This window comes from Podarcis pityusensis (assembly GCF_964106645.2).
Source record: "Podarcis pityusensis genome assembly, chromosome: 5".
Classification (NCBI taxonomy): Eukaryota; Metazoa; Chordata; class Lepidosauria; order Squamata; family Lacertidae; genus Podarcis; species Podarcis pityusensis.
The window spans coordinates 54,209,235-54,236,946 of record NC_138032.1 but is presented as its reverse complement, the minus strand read 5'-3'; the positions used below and the strand labels follow the sequence as shown (position 1 = coordinate 54,236,946).

The following is a 27,712-nucleotide window of genomic DNA, read 5'->3' as shown; positions in this document are numbered from 1 at the left end:
CCCCTAGGTTGACGCTAGGGAAGCCCCTTGGGGAAGGATGCTTTGGTCAAGTTGTTATGGCGGAAGCGGTGGGAATCGACAAAGACAGGCCGAAAGAAGCCGTTACTGTTGCAGTGAAAATGCTGAAAGGTAATATGGGGTGAAAGGGAGTATTGAGCGAGGTGGCAGGTTCTGTGAATAATGTTTCTTTTGTGGCGTCCAAACTCTCTAACTGTAGAAGGCCAAAGTTCATTTTGTTCACCTCAGGCTTCAGCAGTTTTCGGTATAAATCAGTGCTTTTGACAGCCTATTTATCTTTAGCAGCAGGTATTTACAAGCAAGTCAAAGTCTTGGTACAATTGTTTATTCCTCAACTCTTGATTTGATCCACAGGGAAGTCTACATGCTTTCATTTGGTTGGCTAAAAGTTACTGAAAGGCAACTGTAGCATAAATGCCTTAGGTAAACAAATGGCAGGACCTGACCTAGTCTCTTTTAACACATTTAAAAAATGTGCATGTGTGAGAGAGAGTGCAAACATTTGTAAAAGGCAATATATAGAAATATGATGATGGTGATGATGATATTTATTCTGGGATCTAGTATATGTTTATGTGTATGGGATTTTATACAATTGTGGGCTTTTAAATTTTGTAATTTTATCTTGATACTGGTCATTGACCGTAATAAAACAAATATACTATACTTATTCTGGGATCTTAATTTTAAAAATACATATTTATACTTATGCCTGAATAATGGCTGCCATTGTAAACAAAATAGGTAATTCTTCAAATGTCTTTTGCCCAAACAAAAGCCTCCAGCATGAGAGGGAATGCTTATAAACAAAGAAAAAGACCATTTAGGATAACTTTTGAGTGACATATGCATCACTAACTATGGAGCCAACCCATTATTTAGTGTGCTGTCAGGGATCTTGTACTGTATGTCGTCTAAATCATTGTATGTTTAATGTATTAATATAATAATATTTTTTTTAAATCACTGAACACGGGAAAAAATAAAAGTATTTCACATGAAAGTCTTGCCAGTAATTCTCTGATATGTTGTTTGCAACTGGGATATCTGCATTCAAGGTGCAGAGATGGGCAATTAAGGAGGTCTTCATGTAAAGTGTTACTGTCTTATATGGTCTGACATGACACAAGGCATATTCATCTCTTATGGAAATCGGTTTTAAGTTTTATGGAGGTGGAGAACCACAGTAGGAAATTAAAGCTTTCCAAGGTTGGCGTGTTTTACAACCTTCCTGCGATATAATATATATATATATATATATATATATATATATATATATATATGTTTCCGAAGTTGCTTGAACTGGTAGAATTCCCATACAAGAGACTGATAAGGCATCACATTGAAATTGTAACATTTGGACTACATCATACAGTAGGACTTTTTGATGGTATATAAGTTTCTTAAAATTATTTGTGATACAGTTTCCCTTCGTACTGTATGTGTGCGCTTTCCTAATTTTTGTTATATGTTCTTTTGTTTTCATGGAGGTTTACTCAATGAGATACAGAGCCCACAGCTTAAACAACAAAGGACCAGTGGTTTACTTTGTTGCTGGCCTTGGGAACCAGAGTTGCAGGGAAACAGTGTTACTATATCTATAACTTAATGGCCTGTAAAGTACATCAAGCTAGTTGGATAGCCTGCAAGGAAACATTGTAGCAGAAAAAACCTATTGCGCTGGTTTAAAACTGTTGGTGGAACTCATTTTGTCTTGTGCAGATGATGCTACAGAAAAAGACCTCTCTGACCTAGTGTCCGAGATGGAGATGATGAAAATGATTGGGAAGCACAAAAATATCATCAATCTTCTTGGGGCCTGCACTCAGGACGGTGAGTGTCGTTTTGGTTTTACAGACCAAAGGTGGTGATATAGTGCCGTTTTTATTATGTGACATACTCTTGTCTGTTAATTCTGTGCAAGTGTAATAAAAATGATACTGTGGGAGAGTGGAGTGAATAGCTGGATGCCATATTGAATTTGTTTTGAAAAGCTGCAGGAACTTGCATCTCTGGCTAAAAGGAGAGGAATATAGAAGCAACATTCGTCATTTATTTTTACACAGTACTTTTCTCTGATTCAAATGCTGGGTGGATTAATTTATGTATTTATGTGATTCTTTTTCAGCCTGCCCATCTGATTGCTAGGGCATGTTACAATAACAACATTAATTAAGTTCATTCTAGGGGTGGGCAGACTTCAGGCGTTTGGGATCTACTTTGTTTTTTCACTGGAGCCAGGTGCAGAATACTGGCTAGGGAAAAGACAACACTCTCTCAGAATTAAGGAACAGGGCACCTTTGAGTGGATGCTCAGTGCAGGAATGTCTATAGCCCTGCCACTTCAAAATCCACAATCCACTCCTGATTCCCTCCACCCCAGCTTTCATCATCACAGCAGCCTTCCTTAGTTAGAAGGGAAACAAATATTTTTGTTGTTGCTATTGTTCAGCAATTTGGAGCCAGAAACCTTGCTGATCTACTGCAACTCTTGCACAGCTCTACCGACAGAATGTGATCTGCATTCCTCCTGTATTACAGCCTATTCTAACTCTTTGGTAACTGAAAGCTAGCGTTGAAAACTGAAAGCTAGTGTTGTGCTGAACACTAGTTTCACAGTGGTTTTTGTTCCTGTTCATTTGATGGAACAATGAAGAGCAAATAAGATTCCAAAAAGTAGTTGGGAATGAGTGGGTGGAACTTCATGATGAAATTCATGTGCACAAGTTAGCTCTTCAGTGGACCTTCTGCATTTCCTTGACATGAAATACATGAGATGAATTTCACATGGTCAGAAATGGAGAGGAATAAAAAGTACAAGGCATGTTAAACTTCCTGCTCCTTTTGTTTTACCTAAACATCTCGTGCCAATCTCAATAGCCCTGTTCATATGCACTTTGCTTTCCACCCCCTCAGTTATTGTCACATGAAAGGGAGAGCAAGGGTGAACTCGTTTGGCTCACCACCTCCCTCACATCTCTGCCAGCATTGCTGCAAACCCCATATGTTGGTGCTGAACATTTGCAGCTGGGAGCCTGCTGTTTAGTAGAATCCCTGCCTGATTTAGTTTGCTAGACTTGCTCATGGAGCCTACTTGGGTAGAAAAAGTTCCCTGCTGCAGAAGTTCAGACCCCAATATGTGTGGGACTGTACAAATGCTGAGAGAGATGGTGCATGTGAGGCGGTCAAGCCCATGGGTTCATCTCCTTCCCCACCCCCAATAGAGGAGAGACCTGAATCTGGTTATTGAGCTTAAAGAATATAAAGCAGAAACTGCTCCACCTCCCTTCTGCTTTTGGTAAGACTGGAAGGGAGTTCTTATGATGAAGGCAAAATGTAGCAAGAGTGCATATTCTGCTTTGTGATCTTTTGTATGTTCACCTGGAGTAGGTGGGTGGGTAGGTATGGCGTCATAGTGGGGGGGGGAGAGAGAATGTGAATGTTTGAAGGCAGCTGATTTGAACTGAATGTATTAAAGAGTTGGGTGTGTTTTGTACTCCAGTAACTTTTACTTTGTGAGAATCACCTCTTTTATTGAATTTATACTATTCTGCTCTATTTGGAAATAGTTCTATTTGTTTTATCATTGCAATGGTTTTATCTCTTTTTTATAATTGTATATTATATTGTTGCAACCTGTCCTAGAACCATAAGGTGAAGGGAAGGTGAGAAGTCTAATTAAAAAAATAAACATGCTACTTCTACTACAGATAGAGTGAACTTATTTTCTAAATAAATACATGGCAGGAGCATTTTGAGAAAAATCATCCAATGAATTGGAAAAGATGCATGCTACTATACTTTTATGGGTCAGTAGAATGGAATATATATATATATATATATATATATATATATATATATTGCTCCTGGTTTTCATTCATTCATATGCTGTCTTATCTGCTCACTTTGAAGGACCACTCTATGTGCTGGTTGAATATGCTTCGAAAGGGAATTTGCGGGAGTACCTGCGAGCACGGCGGCCACCAGGGATGGAATATTCATTTGATATTAACCGGGTTCCTGAAGAGCAGATGACATTCAAAGATTTAGTCTCATGTACATACCAGTTGGCAAGAGGCATGGAATACTTAGCATCACAAAAAGTAAGCCAGTGTTATTGAAAGATGACAGCTTTGTGTTACTAAATGAGCTTGCTCCTTCCTTCCTTCCTTCCTTCCTTCCTTCCTCCCTCCCTCCCTCCCTCCCTCCCTCCCTCCCTTCCATCCATCTACAAATTGCATTTTTGAAGAAACAGATCTGAAACATGAGATTGGCATCCTGAATGTCACAACACATTCTGAGTTTTATACTCATCCGCCTGTCCCAGTGTTACATCAAGCTTATGGGCATTGCTCAGGCCCAGAGACAATAGCAGTGTTCTTAACTATTTGGGCAAATGGTTATTACATTCTAAATTCCAGTGATGATTCCTCAGGTAGAAGGTGAGGGAGTCAACTCTGGAAATCTAGGGGAAATCCTGTTCCGGATGATGCAGGAAAGGTGGGACTGTAGGGGAATAGGAGGAGAAACCTCTCGTGGAATTGCAGAGCATTTCCAAATGCAGTTGGCAACAGTCATAGAATATTTTGCAAATTAGGTTGATTGGGGCTGCAAAATTAATAAATAAAAGCAAGTAACCCTTAGTGCTAAATAACTTGTCCACTCCATCCTTTTCAAGTTTTTCAGTTTGATCCATTTGAAAGGCAGCTTCAGCTATTTTAATATTAATAGGCATTTTTACTAGCAGAATTGTTCATAGAGGCTCCAGTAAAGAGCTGCATTTAATTTGGAAGCAAATGTATGCGTAAGTAATCAAATGCCAGGTTATGCCGGCTAAGGTTTCTTTTAAAGACAGAACAAAGAAATCATGAAAATGAACTTAGATATTCATGAATTCCAATATTGATGTGGATAAACTGTGAGCTGTTTAGCCAGGCAACAAAAGCATAACCTTGAAATTTTCCTTATTAAACTAAAGCCCAAACAGTTTACTAACTTACTGAATATGAAAGAGAGCGGCATTCATTTCCCAAGAGGTTTCAAGGGAATTCCATCTGCCGGCATTGGCTAATTGGTGAAAAGAAGCAGCAGCAATCCTGTGAGCAAATTAGTCATTTGTCTTCACTTAAAATATTTGCCTACTGAGAAAACTAACTGCAATAGCATCATTTTGATATTCAGTCCTTGGAGATCCCTATTTGGCAGATTCCTTCACAGCTAAACCTTAAATTTTCCTGTGCCTGTAAATACAGTGCAGTCCTCTGCTTAATAGACTAAATAAGGACGATGGTGGAGGTGCAAGGCCAGCTTTCTTAGTAACTGAGTCAGACAGAACATAATTGGCTTTGTTGTTGACTACAGCATTGTGTACTAGCACATGCTAATCAATGTTCCTTTCTGTGAGTTGCTTGTTACACCAGAAGTAGTATTTTCTAAATATTTTAGTCTGTGTTTAAATTTTGCAGGCAGACATTCCATTTTTTGGATGCTGTGCTTGTGCACATAGTGCCAAACCATGGTTTAGCATCGTGTGGGAACATGGTCATTGTCTTTTTGGCATGCAAGCCAACTTCAGCTGTTTAAATAGAGAAATGCAGTTGCACATATCTTCTGCCCTAGAGAAGGAGAAACCACATCCTTGAATGAATGCCAACGCCCCAAAAGAACTGAAATTGACCAGCATAATGGAAGGTTTTGAGAGTGCAAGGCATTAAACAGATAGTAGTCACATCTGAGAAACACATTCTGATTCTTCAAACAGCTTAATATTGACATTTCACCAGCTTCCCCATACCCTTACTTGATCCTTAGGGCAGAAATAATAAGAGTTTATATTTTCAGGATGTTCTTACCATCCAGGAACAGAAATACACTGAGAAATTCAGCGTGTCCAGTTGCCATCTTTATAACATGACATTAAATTTTAAAAAATGCAAATGCAACAGATTTTATCAGGCAGTTAAACTTGTAATGAAATAATGCTTATTTCTTTATATCACCACGCAGCCTTGTGGGACTGGTAAGCGAAAGAAAAGTCCCTCTTCCTCCCCTTTATACTCCTTCGGCTTGACTGTGGTGGATAGAAAGAAATCACTGAAAAACGCTTCCTAGAATTGAAAAAAACTGTAGTGTTTACAAGGGTCTTACTGCTTCTCTGAGTCATGTAATGTGTTGCACCAGCAAGACTGTGCAATCCAGAGGTGGATTTAGGGGAGCACGGCTGGTTTGATTGCACTGGACCCACGGGGGAGGGGGATGCCACAACTATGATTTAGAGCGGAGCATGAGAGGCAAGGAGATGCTGATTTTGGCGTTGCCCAGGGCGCCGCTGAAATTTGAGACCCCGAAATCTAGATCTGCCCCTGTCATTTTGAAAATGATTTGTAGAATGAAAGAAAGGCCCATTCACAGTCTTGGCCACCTCAAAAGTAAGGTGACATAAACCCTCTGCACCCCACCATGTGAATTTCAATGACGCTTTCTCTCCCTTTTTGATAGTTTTTGAATGCAGGGGAAAATGCCTGGCACAGCACTAGTTCTGACTTGACACTCGGCCAAGGTTCATAGTTTGTTCCTTCCCTGTGAGATTAAGGGGGAGCAAAACATTACCATAATGTGCAAACTGGACCACTGTTTTTGTTGTGATGCAAATATTCTTCTGGAATTTAATGGCATTCCATTAATTTCTAATATAGATCTTGATGTTGCTGGAATTTTATTACAATGTTATATTTTATGGGTTTTTATTTTAGTGGATCAAAGCCAGATCTGCACCTTGTGATTCGGATTTGGTTAAAAGAAATAACATGACAAAGAATACTTTCTGTTTAAAAAGTCCATCAATAAGAGCATGTAGTGTTGCGCTGTGGAAGTATGATATCCTGGACCAAAAGGAGACGGGGAAAAATCCAGTAGAAAGTTTCACAACATGTTTCTCCTGCTGCCTCTTATTACTAATGACAGAAAAGCTTAAAGCAAGCTATGGTTTCCATCAGCAGGCAGAACTTCCTTTCTGAGTCAAGAAAGGTCAATTGTACATTTTCAAAAAGGTGCTGACGTGAAGGGAGGAAAGAAGGTTAAGGGTGTAGGAGACCACTTTCAAATTTCATTATTTACGTTTTCTACAAAATGTTAGTTTTTTAAAAGTCGGTAACTTGGTTTCAAAATGCCAATCAGCTAGTATGCTGGATATCTTAGAGGCCACAAATGTGCTACATTTCAGCCTTTTTGGGGGGTGGGGTAGAGAATATAGTTGTTTTTATTTTTATATACTTCTGCAAAAAGTAGCCACTCTGACTGCACATGTTAACTTGAAATCCTGTTCTAATGTAACTTAGAAGTTGTTAAGTCCATACGAACAGGGTTTATAGCGGATGTCATTGAGAGGCTATTTCAGGAGCCGTATGATACAATTTAATGTGCAGTTTTAAACATTTGATTCAGTTGAAGGATGGTCTCCTTTCGCAGCATGAAACGGAGTTGTGAGTTTTCAAGTGCATTTTCTTAGAGATTTCTCTAGTAGTCACTAAGGGAAAGATTTGATTGCTATCTTGCAGTATTTTAAACGCTCTCATAAAAGCAGTGGAAAATAATTACTTGGTATCACTGTATACTATTGCAGAGCTGTACTTTAATGGCGAAAGATAAAATCAGCAGGTTTTAAGTCGCAGGAGACTTTAGACTGGTTTCTTAGGAAAAATGACAGTATTTCTGGAGCCTTTGGTACATATTGCTTGACTATTTTTAGTGATGTTCAAACCATCTTCCCAGAAAGCTTTAACATGAGTGAATTGTCTTCTGACAAATGTGGTTTAAGTATAGAAAGTTGGCCAATGGGAATTGTTTTCTATGCTTTAAAACAAAACCTGCCTTCAAGTGGTTGCCACATGTCATTTAGTTTCCACCTGTATTCCCCACCTCCTCACCCTTTCTGAAGTCTCCCAGCAATGTTTTTTCCCCAGGTGCAGAAACACAGCTGAGAGAAATAGTGGGAGGGTCAGATTATAGCAGCAGGAATCGAATGGTCACAAAATTATGTTGTTGTGTACTTCCTTCCACTCCCAATCGTTTGAGGCATAGTCCATAGGACAGAAACAGATCCATCAACTATGCCAAGCGAAGGAAGATCACAATGGCAGTGCCCTCCAAGAGGCAGAAATGCGTCTTGCTCTTGCATTTTTGAGTTGTGTACTTTCAGTGACTTGCTTGTCTGCTTGTACTCAGGACTTGCTTGTCCGCAGCATAAACAAATTGTAGTGATCTGTGCATAATTTAATACAAAAGTCTTTGTGTTACACCATTTTAGTTTTGAGGGACTAAATATATGAACTCCTTGTCTTCTTTTGTTCATCATTTCAAAAGAAAATGTTTCATAATCCAAAAATGTTTTACATTTTTTTTGGGGGGTGGAGAGAAGTGCTTTTTAAAAACGGGGGGAAACCCCTACTTTTTCTGGAATGATTCCATTTTTCTCTGAGCCTTCACATCTGTCCCTGACTGTGTGTACCTGAATGAAGCAGTGTGAATTCTGATGGCTGAAGGTTTATCAAGTTGGGAATTGGGTTGCAGATGGGATGCATGTACTCACTTCCGTGAATTCATATTTAAAATTTTATTTTCCAGTGCATCCATCGAGATTTAGCAGCAAGGAACGTTTTGGTAACTGAAAACAACGTCATGAAAATAGCTGATTTCGGGTTGGCCAGAGACATCAACAATATAGATTATTATAAAAAGACTACTAATGTAAGTGGATGGCAGCCTTATCACTTGATCCGGTATCTTTTTTCCTTGGTGCATTTAAGTATGGCAAATGTATTCCTAATGGACTTCTTGTACAGCAGCCTAACTTTTAATCAAAGAAATGAAAATAATAGGCAAGTGTGTTAGGATTCCTAACCCCTTTTTACTAGGAAAGGAAGGTTATCTGCTTACACCGGCTGGGAGAGTACGTGTTACATGATGCTTTCTAAAGGATAAGCTTTAGCCTTTTTCGTTTTATGGCCTCCATGAAACTTGCAGCACATTCTTTGACTGTTAGCTAGATACCGAATATGAATATAAATTTGGCTTTTTGTAATCAATGGATAATTTTGTGGAATGTATCCATTATGAAATTACTAACATTTGGTTTTAGTTTTGTAGAAGTCTTTTATTACCCACATTTCAGCAGAAGCTTATGACATTCTTGGCAATCCGCTGGTTAAATAACAAGCACTCCCCATTTAAATGGCATGCCCTCACTGTGGATAGCAGCTTATTCTGTTTTTTGTTTTTTTTAAAAGCAACAGGATCTCTTAGCCTACAAAGTAGTGATTAAATCTACATAGAAAAGGCCTAACATGTGGGGCTTCTCTCGCACATTATACTAGATGCCCCTGCATGGTCATTCACATGAATCATATTTCTGGGTCAGTAGTCATTTTAGTTAACTTATTTATTTAGTACATTTATATTGCATCTTCTTTACAGCACAAAAATCAGGGTTCTTTACATCGGTGGTCTCCCATTGGTCTCCCATTTAGGCATTGAACAGATCCAGTCTGTGGGCATGTGACACTGAGAAGGACTATTTGACTTTGGTTGAGGAGAGGAACTGCTAAACAGGCGGCGACCATTTTGTGTTTGTCCAACTGACACACAATCACTGATGCCCGGGTCCTTTTGGACCTAGCAGAGGGCAGAACAGGGGCAGGCTAATGCAGTGCATGTGGGGGCCAGGAATTGGAATCCCCATGCAAAATGGTTGCCACCTGCACAAGGGCATATTCCAACATTTTGGTTTTTAATTTTTTTTACCCCTGAGTATGCTTGAATACAGCAAAGTAAAGCGTTCCCTGTATTGTACAGGTTCTGCAGAGTGCTGCTGATTGGGGAACGATGCCTTGGTGGCGTGGAAGCTGTGGCAGAGCTTGACTTTCTGATTCTTTCAATTCTTAATAAGACGTTTTAAAATTCTCATTCTATAGAAGTTAATGAGAATCACAGCTATGTTAATGAGCCAGGAGACTAAGGAAAGAGGGGTTGTGTTTTCTAATTTTTCATGGAACTGTTAATTTGCTTTAGCAAAATTTAGTATTGCAGCTTGACTTAATCTTTGCCAGATTCATTGCTGAAATTGACTAATGATCAGTAGATAACCAGTTGCTGCTTTTCTATTTTATGTCCAGGGTCGGCTGCCTGTGAAGTGGATGGCACCAGAAGCTCTATTTGACAGGGTTTACACACATCAAAGTGATGTGTAAGTAACTTTATCTCAGAACCTTACTTTTATCTTTTTATTCATTTATAGCTTCTTCCAGTGTACTTGAATTACATGTAATAGAAATATATATGCAACAGATTAAAATATGTCTCTCAACCTTTGATCTACCAAGGTAAATTAATTTACTACAAGCCAGACACCTTTATTCTGGCAGGTTAAAAAGCTGGAAAGAAAAGCTTTTTGTGCTTTGTTTTTTCGCAAAGGCTTTTTTATTTTTTTAAAAATTACCATAGAAAACTTCAGAACCAAAGAAAACAATGGATATTTTCAATCTCATTGCTGCCTCATGGACTCATTCTTTCAGCAATATTGTTGACCTCACTTTGGTAGATTTTATATTATTTTCCCCTCCTTTACTTCCTGAGACCTATGACTGCCGTTTTATTCCCCAGTAAGTGGTAGCCTTAGAAAGTGAGGATTTTCTGGAAGACTGCAGACCAGTGCTCTGTTACTAATCTGGCTGGCTTCAAAGCACATGAAAGGTAGAAAACACTGGCTTCCTCTTGCCAGTGCGGAAGTTTACTTCCCTTGAACCTTCTTTACAGATGTGCAGCTCTGAAGCATTGTTTTAAATGGTTTGGTTGGAGCATTTTCTGAACCAAAGCATGGAGACTCTAAGACTTGAGTTGCTGTTAATTGTTCGTAAATCTGTGACTGCAAGGGCTTCCTCAGAATTGCAGGTACATTTGGACAAGAAGCAAAATAGTCAAAACAGTCTGTTTCCCATGCTAGTCCTTGTCTGTTTCAGAATCCCATGCAAATGTCTGGTGCACATATTTGTTGTATTCATGCCACCTTTGGGCTGATCAGACTTATATAATGGATGCACATCAGCTTCTGATAGCAGATCACACACAAATGCCATTGCCTTACGCAGTCCTGCCTTTACGGATTGTCGAGACATATCTGCAAGCAAATATGGTTTGGATTGTAACCATGGAACAGGTTGCTTATATTTGGATCAGATTCAGCCGGATCTTGCTTACATCCCATGATTCCGTGGTTCTGTTTGTGTCTCTTTGTCTCTCTCATATGTGTGTGTTATTATGGGGCAGTCAACGTGGTTCCCTCCATATGTTATACTACTGCTTCCATCATTCCTGCCCATTGGCCACATTGGCTGGGGCTGATGGGAGTTGTACTTCAACTGGAGGGTACCACATTGGCTAGCCCTGCCATACTCTTCGCCCAAGGCACTCAGAGCAGTTTCTGCATGATTCCCAGAGGTTTTCCATCCAGGTTGTTCACAGAAGCAGATCTGCTCAATTTTTAGCAATAGAACTGAGTCACCCCCAACATTTCTCTGTTTTTCTTTCTTTGTTTTCATCATGAAGTACTTCCTCAAACAAAATGATTTTTATATTTGGAGAGGGGGGTAGATTATTGGTTTCTGTAGGATTGGTAAAAAATGGCAAGGTAGATGGATAGCTATCATTATTCATCTGCCGCCAGAAAGAGGAAAACAAGCAAGGGAAGTAGTGTTAAACAACTTTGCTGCTTAGATCATAAGGTAGGTAGCTAAAAGTAGATATCTCTATGCTGTCTTTAGTAAATCTGATTCAGCCCCATTCTTATTCCCTTTCTTGTTTTAGATGGTCATTTGGTGTGCTAATGTGGGAGATCTTCACTTTAGGAGGGTCACCGTATCCAGGAATTCCAGTGGAAGAGCTCTTCAAGTTGCTGAAAGAAGGACACAGAATGGACAAACCTGCCAATTGCACCAGTGAACTGTAAGAACTCTTTCTTGCTGGGCCATGGGCTGAAGAGGGATGTGCTGATATAATTGACAATATTTATATGATACAATGGGAGCACTATAACGTTATATGCATGTGCACACAGGGCAGGTTCAAAAATGAGTATTAAAAGAGATGAAACTAATCAGTCACAGGAACAGGGTGGGTCCTGAAAATACACATCTCAGCTGTTAAAAGCCAGGATAAACATCACATGTCTGATACTGCATATTTTTAGCAATGTGAACAGGAAGCGTATGATTTGGGAAAGTTTTAATTATGCAGTCAGTTTTGGACCTGCCAAAAGTACACCTCAATAAGTTGATCTTTTTGTTTGAGTTGCACTTAGACCAGGTCCAGCTGCAGACTTCAGGGGCCCTCAGCACAGTGCTGCTGCTGCCCTCTCAACACGCATGCTCTATGCATACCCAGGGGGGTCAACCATTTTTCTTCTGGGCCCTTAGATGGCTTTTTAGCAGTGGGTGGGATAGTGGTACAGGCCTTGAATGGCTTGGTTTCTATCCACAGTGCTCACCTGCCATATTTAGGCAAATTATTAGATATTAGAATATTATATTAAATTATTGCAGCCCAAGGATGTGGACAAGCTGCTTGAAGAAGTGTGGCTGACCACCTGCTTCCTTGACCCTTGCCCACTTTGGCTTCTTTGAACTAGCCATAGGGGGGTTTACTGGGTGGATCTCAGGAGTGATTAATGATTCATTGGGGAGGGGTGGTGGTGGCACCATTTGTTTTAAGAAGACCTGACTTAGACAGTGCCCTAAGCACAGGGACAGGAAATAGATACCCGCAATCATCAATTTGCGTTTTGCCTAACCTTAGCTGGGCAAATGTATTCCACCACATTTATGTAGCACTTTATAGTTAAGTACATGCTTGTCCTTTCCTAAGTTGAAACTCCTCTCCCTAGTGATCTTTTTTCACCCACTTCTAGCCAGAGAACCATCAACAGCAGGCCTTCTACCCACTATCTGACTTGAATCATGCAAGAGTATATCTTGTCTGAAAACCCTACAGGCTTTTTTTTTTTTTAATTTAAAGTATTTACTTTACTCATGCACCTGTCTCATACATCCCAAAGTTGCTTTCCCAGACCCATTTTAAGCACAGCATATGGTTCACAGATTCATCAAGTAACCAGCAGTGGAACTCGTGATTTCTGCTCACATATATGCTGTGGCCCAATACATGGAGCCTTTTAGTCAATTATAGGAACATGTTTTATCTTTAGTGCTATGCATGAAATAGCCCCAGTCTAATGCCAGTAATGCCCTAGCTCATCCCCATATAATGTATTTGAAAGAGTGTGGATAGTGATCCTGTAATTCTCAAGCCTGGGGCTGGAAATGGAGCTGTATGACTGTCACTGAACAAAGCCGGTGCTGGAACAGGCTATACAAATGGCAAGAGAGAAGAGTATAGGGGATGGAGAAGCCTCACCACTTTTTTTTTTTTTTTAAATAGAAATTTGGGGTAGCATTCCACTATGTTTTACTCAGAGTAGACCCATAGAAATTAATGGACCTAACTTATTCATGAAGACAGGAGTGCCTGGCATGCTCTGGTCCATGGGGTCATGAAGAGTCGGACAGGACTAAACGACTAAACAACAACTTAGTCATGGTGATAATTCAGTTGAAGAGCCACCTATTTCAAAATCACTAATCCCAGCCGATATTGGGATTGGATTGCTCACTTAGAGTTATATGAGTGCTCCAACACTGTGGTTCAAATATAGATTCACAAATTGCCTGAGCCTGGGGGTGGGGTGGGAGGAGTTGTGTCACTTAACAATGCTCCGAAAGATACCCCTTGGCCAATCCCTCAGGCTTTTAGCTATCAGCATGAAGCATTTGTTTTTAGGCAAATGGTTTGTTTGTTTATTCTAAAATAATCCTGAAGCAAGATACAATACCACTGAAATGCAATAAATTTGTATACAGTGGTACCTCAGGTTAAGTACTTAATTCGTTCCGGAGGTCCGTTCTTAACCTGTTCTTAACCTGAAGCACCACTTTAGCTAATGGGGCCTCCTGCTGCTGCCACCGCACCACCGGAGCACAATTTCTGTTCTTATCCTGAAGCAAAGTTCTTAACCTGAGGTAATATTTCTGGGTTAGCGGAGTCTGTAACCTGAAGCATATGTAACCTGAAGCATATGTAACCTGAGGTACCACTGTATTAAATTGATCAATAAAACAGTAAAACTGCTGAGAGTGCATACACTGTCAAACAAATGAACTTTTGTATTTACAAATAGTGAAAGAATTTCTCGGTTTGCCTAGTGTATGCTTCACATAATGGTTACTCAAATTCTCCCCTGTGAGCTGCCTTGAGTTTCATTTCAAAAGACAGAACATAGGCTACTAAGGATAATAATAATAATAATAATAATAATAATAATAATAATAATAAATCTAGAATACAAATAAGCATCAATGGGAATCACCATCGTTCATAATGCATGCATCTTAAATACTCCAGGCAGTAACATTTGAACACACCCTGACTTTAACTGAACAGCCCTGAAGTATTGTGAAGATGGAAGATGCCTGACATAGACACATTGAGTTAATTAACACAGTGAAATTCTGCCTTCCACAGCTACATGATGATGAGAGATTGCTGGCATGCTGTGCCTTCCCAGAGACCTACTTTTAAGCAGCTTGTGGAGGACTTGGATCGGATCCTCACTCTCACAACTAATGAGGTGAGTAAGGCACTTGCTTTTTAAACTTCTGAAAGAACAAGCAAAATGCTTCCATTGTTATAAGGAGCATCTTAAATGAGAGCATGCCTATTGCAAGGTATGTTAAGGAGAGTATGTGTGATGCAAGGCCCCTGGCAATGAAGGGCACATGCACAAGTTATGCACAATACACATTGCACACATACCCTGGTAGAATCCCTGTTCACAGAGTACAAAGCACTGAGCACTGGTTTTGCCCACACTACAACCATGTCCAAGTATCTGAAAAACAACCACTAATTTCTAGGGATAAACTAAAAGAGGGGCCTTGAGTGTATTAATCTCTTCCTATAATCCCAGCCAGGGGACGCGGGTGGCGCTGTGGGTAAAACCTCAGCGCCTAGGGCTTGCCGATCGCATGGTCGGCGGTTTGAATCCCCGCGGCGGGGTGAGCTCCCATCTTTCGGTCCCAGCTCCTGCCCACCTAGCAGTTTGAAAGCACCCCTAAGTGCAAGTAGATAAATAGGTACCGCTTTATAGCGGGAAGGTAAACGGCGTTTCCGTGTGCTGCGCTGGTGCCGGCTCGCCAGAGCAGCTTCGTCACGCTGGCCACGTGACCTGGAAGTGTCTCCGGACAGCGCTGGCCCCCGGCCTCTTAAGTGAAATGGGCGCACAACCCTAGAGTCGGACACGACTGGCCCATACGGGCAGGGGTACCTTTACCTTTTTATAATCCCAGCCAGTGAGAATCACCCATTCCATCCTGAGTTCTTTTTCAGTGTTAAAGTGCACTGCAGTTTGATTCTGATTTCCATATATGTATGTATAGTAGAAATATAAGTCTGAACACAGCACCAAGATCAGTTAAGTATTGTAGATGAGAAACAGTATTGGAGATTCTGTTGAACCCACAAATTATAAAATTTCTTAGGCTTGCATTTTAATTTGAAATGGAGTTTCTTCAAAAGTTGGTATTTATTTTTGAAGTAGTACACCCTTGAATACCAGCTATCCTGGATTGTCTTCCATGGTAAATTGTGAGCTGCAAGGACTTCCCCACATCTAGGGGTCATACTATAGCCGCATATTGAAGCTAACAACCAAATAAGGATTATCACATAAATTTGTCATCTGAACCATCCTTCAGTGAATATATGGATCTGTTGAATATGTGTGAATCACATGCATAAAGTCTTTCACTGGGTATCCCAATAGCTTTCTCCTTCCATTTGTGGTAGAAATTTCCCGCTCCATATTTTTCCTAAAAGCTGTCATGCTAATTTATATTGAGGAAATGACAACTTCTTTTGAAGTCAATGGGCTATTTGCCATTGATGGTGGAGGCGCCACAATTTTAGCCTGTGCATACCGATAGATTCATATTGTCTCTAAATAGACACGGAGATCACAGGGACCAGACATGAAAGAGTACTTACAAGATATGGAAGTAACATCAGATCAAAAGTGTACTATGAAGTTTTTTTTGCTGTGTGCCATGTTCCTGTTTATTTTACGTTGAATTAACCATCACTGTCTTAATAGGAAAACATTCACTGTTGGTTTTTTTTTTTTTAAAAAAAGAAAAATCACATAATTTGTTAAAAACACACGCACGCACGCACGCAGCCCAGCTTTTAAAAATTGATTTTTCACATCTTAGAATCGTAACTTGTGGTTTAGCAAATGAAGAGATTGGTATTTAAATGAATACAGCTGCTCTGCAGAAGTTGAAAGAGAAGCAGCATTTCAAGGAGAAAAAATAACTTTATTCTCCTGCCAAAACTGTTGTTTCAAGAACTTCTATAGCCCTGGCTTCAGATTCAGCTGACACTATAGCTCTTTTTCTCCTCTTCCTCTTCTTTTTAAAGATTTCTTTTATTTTCATTAAACATTTACAAATGACAAATAAAACGACACAGAAATGTAGCTGTTACAAGACTGTACAAAGCGAAGCACAATACAGTAGCAAGGGAAGTATCCACCAATGTAAGACTGTGAGCACTCTGCTCCCATGGACTTGGAAATTCATCTTAAGGCAAGGATCCTATGCCTTATATCCTATGCCCCACTTTCAAAAGGCCTTTCCATATAGGAGCTGGATAGACTGGGGGATACAAAGTATGCTTTTCCTTATATATGAAAGGGAAATAGAAAAACCAAACTTTCTCAAACCTATCCCTTTTTAACACACCACACCCTTGATGGTCCTCTTCTGGCTAAGACAATCCAGATGTCATGTCTATGTCACAGACCTAATTAATCCAGGTCTCTATTGGTGGCTCTGGTACAGCTTTCCAGTGACAAGACGGAGTTGGTCACTCTGCCATCAACAAGAAGAATCCTAGGTCCCTATGCTTAATCACTGGGTTTTATTTGCCCCCCCCCCCCAGCTATGAAAATGTAGGACACAAGCGATTAGGAAGGTTTTCTGTGTTAGACTCATTGAATGAAAGTGCCATGCTCCTTCTGATTTCATTGGGGCTTGCTCAAAATCATTGCTAAGTTTATTGAGTTCCACAAATGCTGGTGGAAGCAACTACAGTGAGCAAAAATATATACTTAGAGTACCGTATTGCAGGGACTTGGGTACTGAGCACATGCAAATTGAAATATGATATTATAAAATACAAAATAGCCAAGCTTAACCAAATGGATATTGGAAAGAAAGGATAGTTCTCTCTGCAAATTGTTTCCATGTGCTGGGGAAAAAAAATAGTTCTGTGTAGGGTGAAATTTTGTTTTTATCATCGTAAGCAAAATGTTTGCTTTTGATGTGGCTACAGTATATGTCTCGACTGGTGTGGTTAAAGTTGATGTTGTTAGAACTGACACATCTGCCTCAGAATTCCCTTTTTTGTTGGTTTGGGTCCCCCGTTCCCTTTTCACACTCCTCTGGTGACTTCTAGTTTTATGAGTAGCTATTACCCTCCCCCCTCCGTTTAAAGAGCTTAAGGCCTTCTTTCCTTACAGTGTTATCCTCACATCCTCTATATAGTTGAGTTAGCTGAGAAATGAAGCCAGCAACCCAAAAGAAAGCATCATGGATGGGTAGGGATTGAACCCGAGTTTCTATAGTCTTAGTTCTGACACTGGCCCTGTATGCACATCTTGAGTAAACTGTAGTTTGTACCATGATTGCTCTCAATATGGCTCCTTCATGCTTGCATGCAGATGAAATGACCCACAACATATGGCTTTGCATTCCATCCAAACCCAAGTATCATGGTTTGTTTTGCTTCCAGCAAATCACAATTGGTAAGCCAATAAAAACCCTTTGGGGTACAGAGCACCAGTGAGATCAGGAAAAGTGACAGAGTCCTCTTATGCATGTTTACAGTGAGCTATTAACCATGGTTTACTGTGATATGTGAACTGGTTCAAGAAAACTACTTTTGAATGCTGAATGGTGTCAGCCTGTTTTTTTTGTTTGTGTTCCTATATGAATATGATATTATTTACACACACACACACATGCGCACACCCCACAAAAGTAAATGTGTACACTCCTAAAGTAAATACTTGTATGAATTGTTCTTACAGGAGTACCTAGATCTTAGTGGACCACTGGAACAGTATTCACCTAGCTACCAAGACACAAGGAGTTCCTGTTCTTCAGGTGATGACTCTGTTTTTTCTGCCGATCCGATGCCTTATGAACCTTGCCTCCCTAAGTACCAGCACATAAACGGCAGTGTCAAAACATGAAAAGAACCCTTATTTTATTCCTCAAAGGAGTAAGAAAACAAGAATGTCTACCTACCATGTGAAAAAAAAGAGCCTTCCTTCAGACACACAGGATTTTTGTTTGTACATATGAATTGTAGGGACCAAAACAAAAGCAAAAAAAATTGGCAAAAGGTGTCATGATCACACCGGGCGAAAAGTGATGTACTTTGGAATGCCAAACAATTTTCAGAAGAAGAATTTTATGGGCCATAATGCCGCAACACACTTTCTACATTCAGTGGACCAGTTGGACTTGAGGCAAATGTTGGGTCAGCCTTCCTTGTTTATTTTGTAATATTTGGAGAAAATATATGTTGGCACACACTTACAGAGCACAAATGCAGTATATAGGTGCTGGATGTATGTAAATATAATCAAATATGTATAAATATATATTATATATATTTACAATGAATTATTTTTTGTATTGATTTGAAAATGGATGTCTCACTTCACCAAGCAAAATTAGCCTTTTTTTTTTTTAAGAAACAGCTACCTGTAATTGCTGTTCATACATAAAACTTTTCTTTTTTAAAATATCACCACCTAAAGGTGAAAAATACTTTGCTTTCAGGGAAAATTGTTATCTCATTAATTTATTAATTAATTGGTAATGTACAAAACAATTAATCTTTTATAGGGTTGTGTTATTTTGTAATTTAAATGGCATTTCTATGCAGACAGCACAGAGAACTAGTAGATATATTGCTCAAACTTTACTAGTTGTCAGATCTTTTTTTAAAAAAAGAGAGAAATATTTACGGTATATAACTAATTTTGGGAATTAAGGTTTTAATTAATTTGGGTTGTTTTTTTAACAGTGACATGCTATACATGTCTACCCTTTGAGTTCAGCAGGTATAGGATTGCAGCCTAAAGTTACATGAGAGGTTATTGCTGTAACAAACCAAAACTCTCAGAAATAATAAAGTGTCCTTTAATGAGAACGTATTTTGCTCCCTGTATTGCCAGGTGTGTAGCTGTTTTGGTTGTCACACTTTACAACTCCTCAAATGCAAAAAATTAATTAAATTGCTCAGTAGAACGACCCAAAATTCTGAGACTTATTCCATAGTTTACTGAAATAAGGACATATTCTAGCTTGTCTAAACTACAATTTTAAAATGCCCTAAACCTCAATTCTTAGCTTTCTGTACATGCTTCAGATTAGCAACTATGTTTGCTGAAGATCCAATAATGCTTTTGGATATTTTGATCAAACACACACTTTTGATGCTCCTCTAGTACTACGAGAGCACCAAGGTTGTCATCATGGCAATTACAGAACTTTGTGTTGGAATCTGACCATCTTTCTGAGGGGTTATTTTATTCTTGCTCCATTACAGCTTTCCAAACCATCCTGCTGTACCAGGTGTCAGCCCTGGTGCCTGGCCAAAAATATTACTGCATTTCTATAACTTGCCTTTCAGAATTTAAAGCATTATGTTTTCACATTCAAATCACCTTTTCACCCTGGTGTAGCCATGCAGTATGAATGCAATCCATACCGACTTTACATGTTTTTTTAAATGGGGGGGAGGGGGTAAAAAGTATTAAAATCTGTTAATTTTTGTACTGACAATAAAAATCTTTCTACGGATATTAATGTTAACATTACAAAATAAATGTCATGCATCTTATTTTTTTAAATCATTTGTGTCTTACAAAATGGCTTCTGGTTTGGAATAAACACCCTATTAGTTTGTGTTAGTTATCGTTAACGTATGGCCGTTCACATTCAGCACAATCCATTACATGTCCTTTCCAGACCATTCCCAATTTATTTCAGTACAGTGGTACCTCGGGTTACAGACACTTCATGTTACAGATTCCACTAACCCGGAAATAGTATCTTGGGTTAAGAACTTTGCTTCAGGATGAGAACAGAAATCGTGCGGCGGCAGCGGGAAGCCCCATTAGCTAAAGTGGTGCTTCAGGTTAAGAACAGTTTCAGGTTAAGAACGGACCTCCAGAACGAATTAAGTTCTTAACCCGAGGTACCACTGTAGTTGGAAAAGGGCAACCAAGTATAGTTAATAATAATGCTAGTAGTAAGCAAAAAGACAAGCAAAGTTTGTCCCCATACAAAAACCCCGAACTGCAAAAGATGATAAAGCTTCATTGTACCAATGACCCTGCAATGGAGTGGTTTACACTGGGCTTTAAGAATTCAATTTTTTTTTGTTCTCTCGGGAACAGAAAGGGTCATGAAGGGGTCATGGAAGGGCTAGAAGAGTGCTAAGTGCAGCACAAACTCCTCCACATGCCCCCCTTTTAGAGAATTCAATGGCATAATCTGTTCAAACAAGAAAAAGTGAGAATTTATGGAAAACTCCATCCTGCCAAGAACCACGTTTCAAAGAGGGTTGTGGCCAAGATACAGTATTTCGTCTAGACATTTCTCTCTGGCGCAGTTTATTTTATTATTTTATTTTTTTAAAGGTCTATATTCAGTAGAATATAGTGCTTCCTTCTGCCCCAAATTCTGTTGCCACAGAGATGTACAAACTGGAAACTAAATACTGAGCTATGGACACTTACAAAAACAATAGCATCAATGTCACAATTCTATGTCATTATGTCCCAGAGTCAGTGTGTTCAAGGAAACTTCAAACATTTGCTATAGAGTCATCTTATGTTGGGAATCAATATGGCATGTTGCCTTTAAGCCAAATATGAAGCTATTGATTCACACAAAAGGTTTGCCACTGGGATCTATAACATGAAAATGTCCTCTCTCCCTTTCATTAACTCATGTGTGTGCATGCTTGCATAGAGTGTTAAAGCCTTCAAAGTTACTAGTAGCATTTATTTTGATGCTAACTTACAGGCAGATAGTATCCCTGTTCAAGGTACCCATTGAACTTCATGACTGACATAGATTCTAATTTTTGCTTGGTCACTATCAGTCTAACCTACCTCTCTTGGTTGTTGTGAAGATAGAGAACTTGACATGTACACAGCATTGAATTCACTGGAGTAAGTGCAACATAAACATTTGAATGCACTTAATGAGTTATTCTATGAATTACTTAATGTAATTTGACAACTGAATAGTATTTTTTGCAACATGAATGGCTATAGCTGCAATGATTGTAAAATCAGAAAAACAAAACAAGTGATTTTTGCAAATTAGATTTAGTTTTTTTTAAAAAAATTAACAAGATGTCCTTCTAGCATCTTAGAATACATTGTTTTTGGAGGGCTTTAGCAAAAAGATCAGAGGCTTTTGAGCTATGTCTAATCTGACTTCTGACAAGTTCATGCAGGCTGCTCCCATACATAACTTAGAAATAAGTTCCAGTAAGTTCAGTGGGACTAACTCCTTCATATGTGGGCATAGAACTGTAGCTTTTAAAAGTCACAGTAGTTCGTTTCGTTTTGAGTGTTAGCTGTGATAACCTTTTGCCTATCACTCACAACCACACCAAGGGATGGTGAAATCATGCATTCCAGGCCTCCTTAAAAGTCAATAAACTTAGTTCTCACCCACACATGCCCTCATACAATACTTTGTATCCCAGATACGAAGCTCTCAAACACTTGACAGATTAAAATAGCCCTGCCTAATGATGCAAAAGAACAACAACTTTTGGATCATTTAAGGAAGTTTGCAATGTGTGCTTGGAAGAGTTTGTTCCAAAAGTGATGCACCAAATAATTTTTGGGCCAAATCATTCTGAAATGGGCCAAGAAATTTCACCTCAATGGAAGACATTTGTTTTAGGTTCATTACATAGTTTCCCCCCATAATGGGATCAGGTAGCATTTTATTATTTGTAGCCTGCTAGCTTCACCAAATGGTCCCAGGGTATTGTGGAAAGAGCTATGGGTTCAAGATTCAATGCCATCTGGATATCCTGCTATATAAACATGAAGGTAAAGGATAGTAGAAGTCTTGTCAGTTACAACTGAGAACAAAGCCAGAGAAGACCATTTGGGAGGGAGTGAATTCAGTGAGATAGTGGCTTATTGTTGTTTCAGCATTTGTTGGGACATGAGGAAGGAGCAGGGTAAGCATTTTGAAACAAGGAGATTTGAAATTCTCTTCAAACTTTCAACATAGACTGGTTCTTGCAATGGTCCATGGCACTGCAAATGCCTACAGCAGAAAATTTAAATCACAACCCTCCCAGCATGGTGGTAAAAATATAATGTGATAAATTTAATGATTAATTAAATTTAATGATAAATTAAAATTTTAATGAAAATTATGGAGAAAGTGGTAGAGAGTTTTTCTCATAGCAGCAGAACTGGACATCCAGTGAAACTAAGGTACTTCAAACAGCACATAAACTATGGAAATTGCTCCAACAGGAAGCTGTGATGACCACCAATTTATATGATTTTTAAAGCAGATTGGAGAAATTCGTAGAGGTCAAGGCTATTAATGGCTACTAGCCCTGATGGCTATGCTCTGCCTCATTACTACTCACAGGTAGTAATGCTTATGCATGCCAGTTGTGGGAAACCACTGTGCAGAAGACCACTTGTACTCGGGTCCTGTTTGCGGGTTTCCCACAGGCAACTGGTGGACAACAGAACAGGACACTGGTCTCAGTTAGCCATTGGCCTGCTCAGGCAGACTCATCTTTTCTTATATCTTAAAATTGGTGCTTGCGGCAAGTCACATTCTCCTTCCTAATGTCAGAGTTAACCCCAACCCTCATCTTCCCATTCAGAATTAGTCTACTACACTTCATTTTTAATTATTGGGGGTGATTTTTGTGCTTAAAGTGGGTGAGAGATTTGATCAAACTACACACATATGGCTCACATAGTTTATAAAATCTTCAAAACATACTTGGCATCATGTAGTATGGGAAACAGCCTTATTAGAAAAACTAACCAATAAATTGAAACCAACATGGGAACAAATAGAAGACGCCTTCACCCCGGTAGGGTTCCCCTTTGCCACATACACAGCCCAACAAGACAACAAGAAGAATCCGCCAACAACATACGAATCAATCTGGCTAACCTGATCCAAACACACACACGCACCCACCCCACTCACACACAAAAACAAATCTCATTACAGCCAACCAAAGACAAGAAAGACAACCAACCATACCCTAGGCCACTGCCAACCTCTCTCACCCCCAAAGAAATACAAGTGAATAGTAAGAGAACCCACACAAGTGACGCTGACACAACACCCCTCACGTACGTTAAGCAGAAGAATAGAAACTTTGCCACCTGACCCCACATCACTCTCCCCTCCCCCTCTTCCCCACTTTCCTTCCTAACCTAACACTGTATGTAACACTAATGTCTCACAACAAATGAAACTGATCTGTAGAAAATGAAACTTGAAACTTGAAAAAAGAGACAATGCTCATATTTTTGTAAACTAAGAAATCATATTCATACACATACACACACACATGTACACTTGGCTATCAGGTTTTGAATTGATTTCAGTACCAGTCACAACATATTCTTTCTTATTTATGGCTAATAATCTGTCACTGCCCAAAAGCTATAGAGCCATGAGTGAAGAGTGGATCTTCCTGGCCAGTGTCTCCTTTAACAGGAGAACGAGGGGGATGAAATAAGCCATGATTTAAGTTTTCTGCCAGGTGCCTAAGCTTTAACCATAATTTGTTAGCTATTGTTGACATAGCTATGATTAATGTTAACCATGACTTAGCATTGTGTGCAAACCAGTACACTGAATACTTCTCATGACTTTCTGCAGTATATGAAGGAAGAGAAATGCATTATGTTTGCTATCTACTATATCTGCTCTCAGGGCCCTTCCTCCTTCCAAACCTGCTGACCCCAAGAGTCTCCTTGCTCTAGCACGAAGCATCAGTCGTTTGAACACATGTGTCCTCAAAGGCTTCCATATCTTCAAGATTTCTTTGTAACTCTAACTGCACACAGCCGCGGCCCCCATTAATCACCCTGTTCTCCATGACAATCAGTAGATTTACGGTATAGCATTTATGAAACACAGAATGCAATTAAGTGCCATCAGTCAGCTTGGCTATAGTTTCCAGATCCTCTTGAATCCATTTCAAACTTCAGGGTGGTTTGGTCAAAGTGGGGCTACACAGGAGATGAGCTTTGCAAAGGGCTTTAACTTTCAGCTATTCCAGATGCAAAGCAAAGATCGATTCAAGATAATGAGGCTCATGCTTAAGAGTCACTGTGGAGTTCCTCACATGTATCATTCTGTTTCCGTGGGTATGGAGAACTGCGAAATGACACAGAGCAAGATCTCCAGCTCTGCAGCAACAGGGTGGATTTGATGCTGCCTTTTCAGTTTGAATGAAGCAGCTATTAATACAATATTCTGTCTTGGAAGAAGGCAGATTTCTGTTAATTCAGGCCAAGAAAGTGATATTTCGCAAGTTCTGCAAAGCCACATGGCTACATAAGTAAACAATTTTGTGCACCCTCTTTTTAGAAAGACACGTCTTTTGTTATTTTGATTGCAACAGCACTTCCCTCCTTCCCTCCATGGAAATGTATGTGTTTATATATGTGTGTGCCTGTGTTAGGCAAAAGGAATAGATAACTGCTTTGTCTGACATCTGAAGCAACACAGGGATACGCAACATCTGGCTACAGAAGGAATTGATATTGGCTGAGGGACTCCTGGTAATATTGCAAGACTTCTCTCCCCCCCCCCCAACCCTTCAACTATCACCATTTTTGGAAAGATAAGTTCAGAAAGAATACAAAAAATAGTAAGGGAATTCAAAAACTTGAGGTTTTTTCATGGGAGTACAGTGGTACCTCGGGTTACAGACGCTTCAGGTTACAGACTCCACTAGCCCAGAAATAGTACCTTGAGTTAAGAACTTTGCTTCAGGATGAGAACAGAAATTGCATGGTGGCAGCACGGTGGCAGCAGCAGCGGGAGGCCCCATTAAGTGGTACCTCAGGTTAAGAACAGTTTCAGGTTAAGAACGGACATCCAGAACAAATTAAGTTCTTAACCTGAGGTACCACTGTATTCAACTAAGGCTTGTTCAGAGTAAACCCAGTGAAATAAATGGATGGGACTAAGTTAGGTCCATTATTTTAAGCAAGTCTACTTTGCGTAAAACTTAGTTGAATTCAGTCACCTGCCTCCCACTGCAGTGTCTCTACCAAATGGTTTCTTAGTGTGATTCCTCCTCCTTTTAGAGAGCTAGGCATGTGCAGCCCCAGCTGCTGAATCAGACCAATGATTCATGCACACAGAACCTGTTTGCACATCCATGATTTTCACTAGGGACACATAGAGAGCAGAAACCTGAGGTTAGTGCTTGTCAACCTTGTTTTCTTAAAAAAACAAAACACACAGATAAAAATCCTAACATACAAATCTCACAGCCCACTTCAAACCTGGCTCCCCTAATTATTTTATTTCCAAAAGGATTGAAACATGACTTTTAACAAGCTTTACAACAAAAGCAAAGCACTGCTCATTTTAAAAGAAATTTTCAGTTTTCAAAAAATTAGCATGAAATTTTAAATTAGGATTCAGCTTTAATTATTATCAGTGCAAGCATTGATGCTACATGCTTGTCTTAAGCTTTTGAATTCTGGGCACATCCTAAGTCCCTTTCAACATCCAGTCTGTTGCGCTCCTTTGCTTTAATTGCCATAAGAACATAGAAACCAGCTTTGGGCGAAATCAGAATAATGATGTGCAGGCCCTGATTTCCTGTTTTGGGGGTACACAGGGAGAAACTTCAGCCAAAACATTTCAGAAGTGAATTGTTCAAAATCATCTTTGGCATGTTGATTCAAACATCAATTTCAAAAATGCCTCTTGGAGGACTGAATGCCAGTGATTAAAAGGCTTCCTTGTAAGCTTCCATGCTAATGGACATGAGATAATTTCAAACTACTGTTCATCCATGATGACATACAGATCACATAATAAGTTGCCTACGGTCTTGTCACCTTCCAAACATAACATTTCACACTACTATAGTAAAATATTGTCTGTTAGGTACTTATATTGTACATCTTTTTTGGAACACAAGGTCTTTATACACCCCTCTGGTTGAGAAACAGCCCTAGTGTCCTAAACCCCTGGCCTACCTGGTAGGAAAAATAGTCCAGGGTCAATCCAAGTAGCCAAGTCTGAAGTCCAGCAGTCAGCATACAGTCCAGAGTCGAACCCAAAGCACAGTCCCTCAGAGGCCCAGGAGTATCCAAGCCAAGATCCCTCAACATGGGCAGTTAAGCAGACACGGCACCTCTGCTCTGCTAGTCTGCATGCTGATTGCAGCATTTGGGTTTGATGAGGAATGAGACCCTCACCTGTTCCAAACCTACTTCAGCTGAGGAATCACACACCTCCTCCCAGAGCTAGCGAGCCCCACCTGGCCAGCTAGGGATCTGGGCTGTGGGCCCTTGCCTGCCTCTGCCTCCTAGTGCATTCCTCCTGCTGCTCCCTATGCCTCAGAGCCTGCCGTGTTTGGGGAGACAGGGGCCCCTCTGGCTCTGGTGGTGGGTCCTGCTTCTCTGGTTCCTGAGCACTGTCCCCCATCTCCTCGCCATCCTCCACCACCCTGCAAGCACTACGTGAATCAGGACAAAAACTTTATTTCCTTACTGAAGTGAAAGTCACAAGAATCTGCGCCTGAAAGAGAACACTTTCTTCTTCTTTTTGCCAGTCAGTCTGCAAAGTGCATTGTTTTTGTCATATCTGACCCTTAGACATTACCAGATTCAGCACTGACATCACTGCTGTATATTTACAGATGGAGGGACAGCACATCCTTCTTTCCTGGATGCGCAGAGCCTCACTCTGTTTGGCTAGGATGAGAAAAGGGTTCTAATCTGTGGGGGATTGTCATCACGCACTCATATACCACAAGAAGCATGAGCATTTGGCTACAGTAACTTTTTGTGTGTGTGGTTTAGTCTCAGACAAAAGCTGTGCATTGACCTTCTTAATTGCTCATCCACCCCAATGAAAACACAGCTCTAACAGCTGCTTGGCTGAGGGCTGGGATTGAAGCAGGTGTGCCAATTATGGCTTAAGTGTAGCACAAATGGCAGTTGAGGTAACACAAGGGGCTGGGCAGACAAGACTGTGCGTTATCCCCTCCTCCGCTCCCCAGTTACAGACATGAGGCAGGATAGGCAGGGAAAGGCCTGGTTTGTTTCTAGATCCGTGGCATGTTAAGAATTCAAATCTGAAGGCATTTGAAAGGTCTGGGAATTGGTACAGTCGTCGTCACATGGAAAAGCATGGAGTGAGGAACCAATTGCAGCCCAAGGGCCAGATTCAAACCTGGCCAGGCC

At 40.0% G+C, this 27,712-nt stretch overlaps 1 protein-coding gene and 1 long non-coding RNA gene across 5 annotated transcripts in view; one reads left to right on the top strand and one right to left on the bottom strand.

The window, feature by feature from the left end:
- FGFR2 (fibroblast growth factor receptor 2) overlaps positions 1-20,094 on the top strand; it is a 112,252-nt gene extending 92,158 nt beyond the window's left edge. For all 3 annotated transcript variants that reach the window (XM_081005219.1, XM_081005218.1, XM_081005217.1), the window contains 8 exons: positions 8-129; positions 1,741-1,851; positions 3,931-4,121; positions 8,641-8,763; positions 10,188-10,258; positions 11,875-12,012; positions 14,644-14,749; positions 18,269-20,094. In XM_081005219.1, the coding sequence (XP_080861345.1) occupies positions 8-129; positions 1,741-1,851; positions 3,931-4,121; positions 8,641-8,763; positions 10,188-10,258; positions 11,875-12,012; positions 14,644-14,749; positions 18,269-18,433 (1,027 nt within the window). In that variant the 3' untranslated portion in view covers positions 18,434-20,094. The remainder of the gene's footprint in view (positions 1-7; positions 130-1,740; positions 1,852-3,930; positions 4,122-8,640; positions 8,764-10,187; positions 10,259-11,874; positions 12,013-14,643; positions 14,750-18,268) is intronic.
- The window catches only part of LOC308477104, a 191,596-nt gene that overhangs the window by 9,156 nt on the left and 154,728 nt on the right, over positions 1-27,712 (bottom strand). The window lies entirely within an intron of this gene.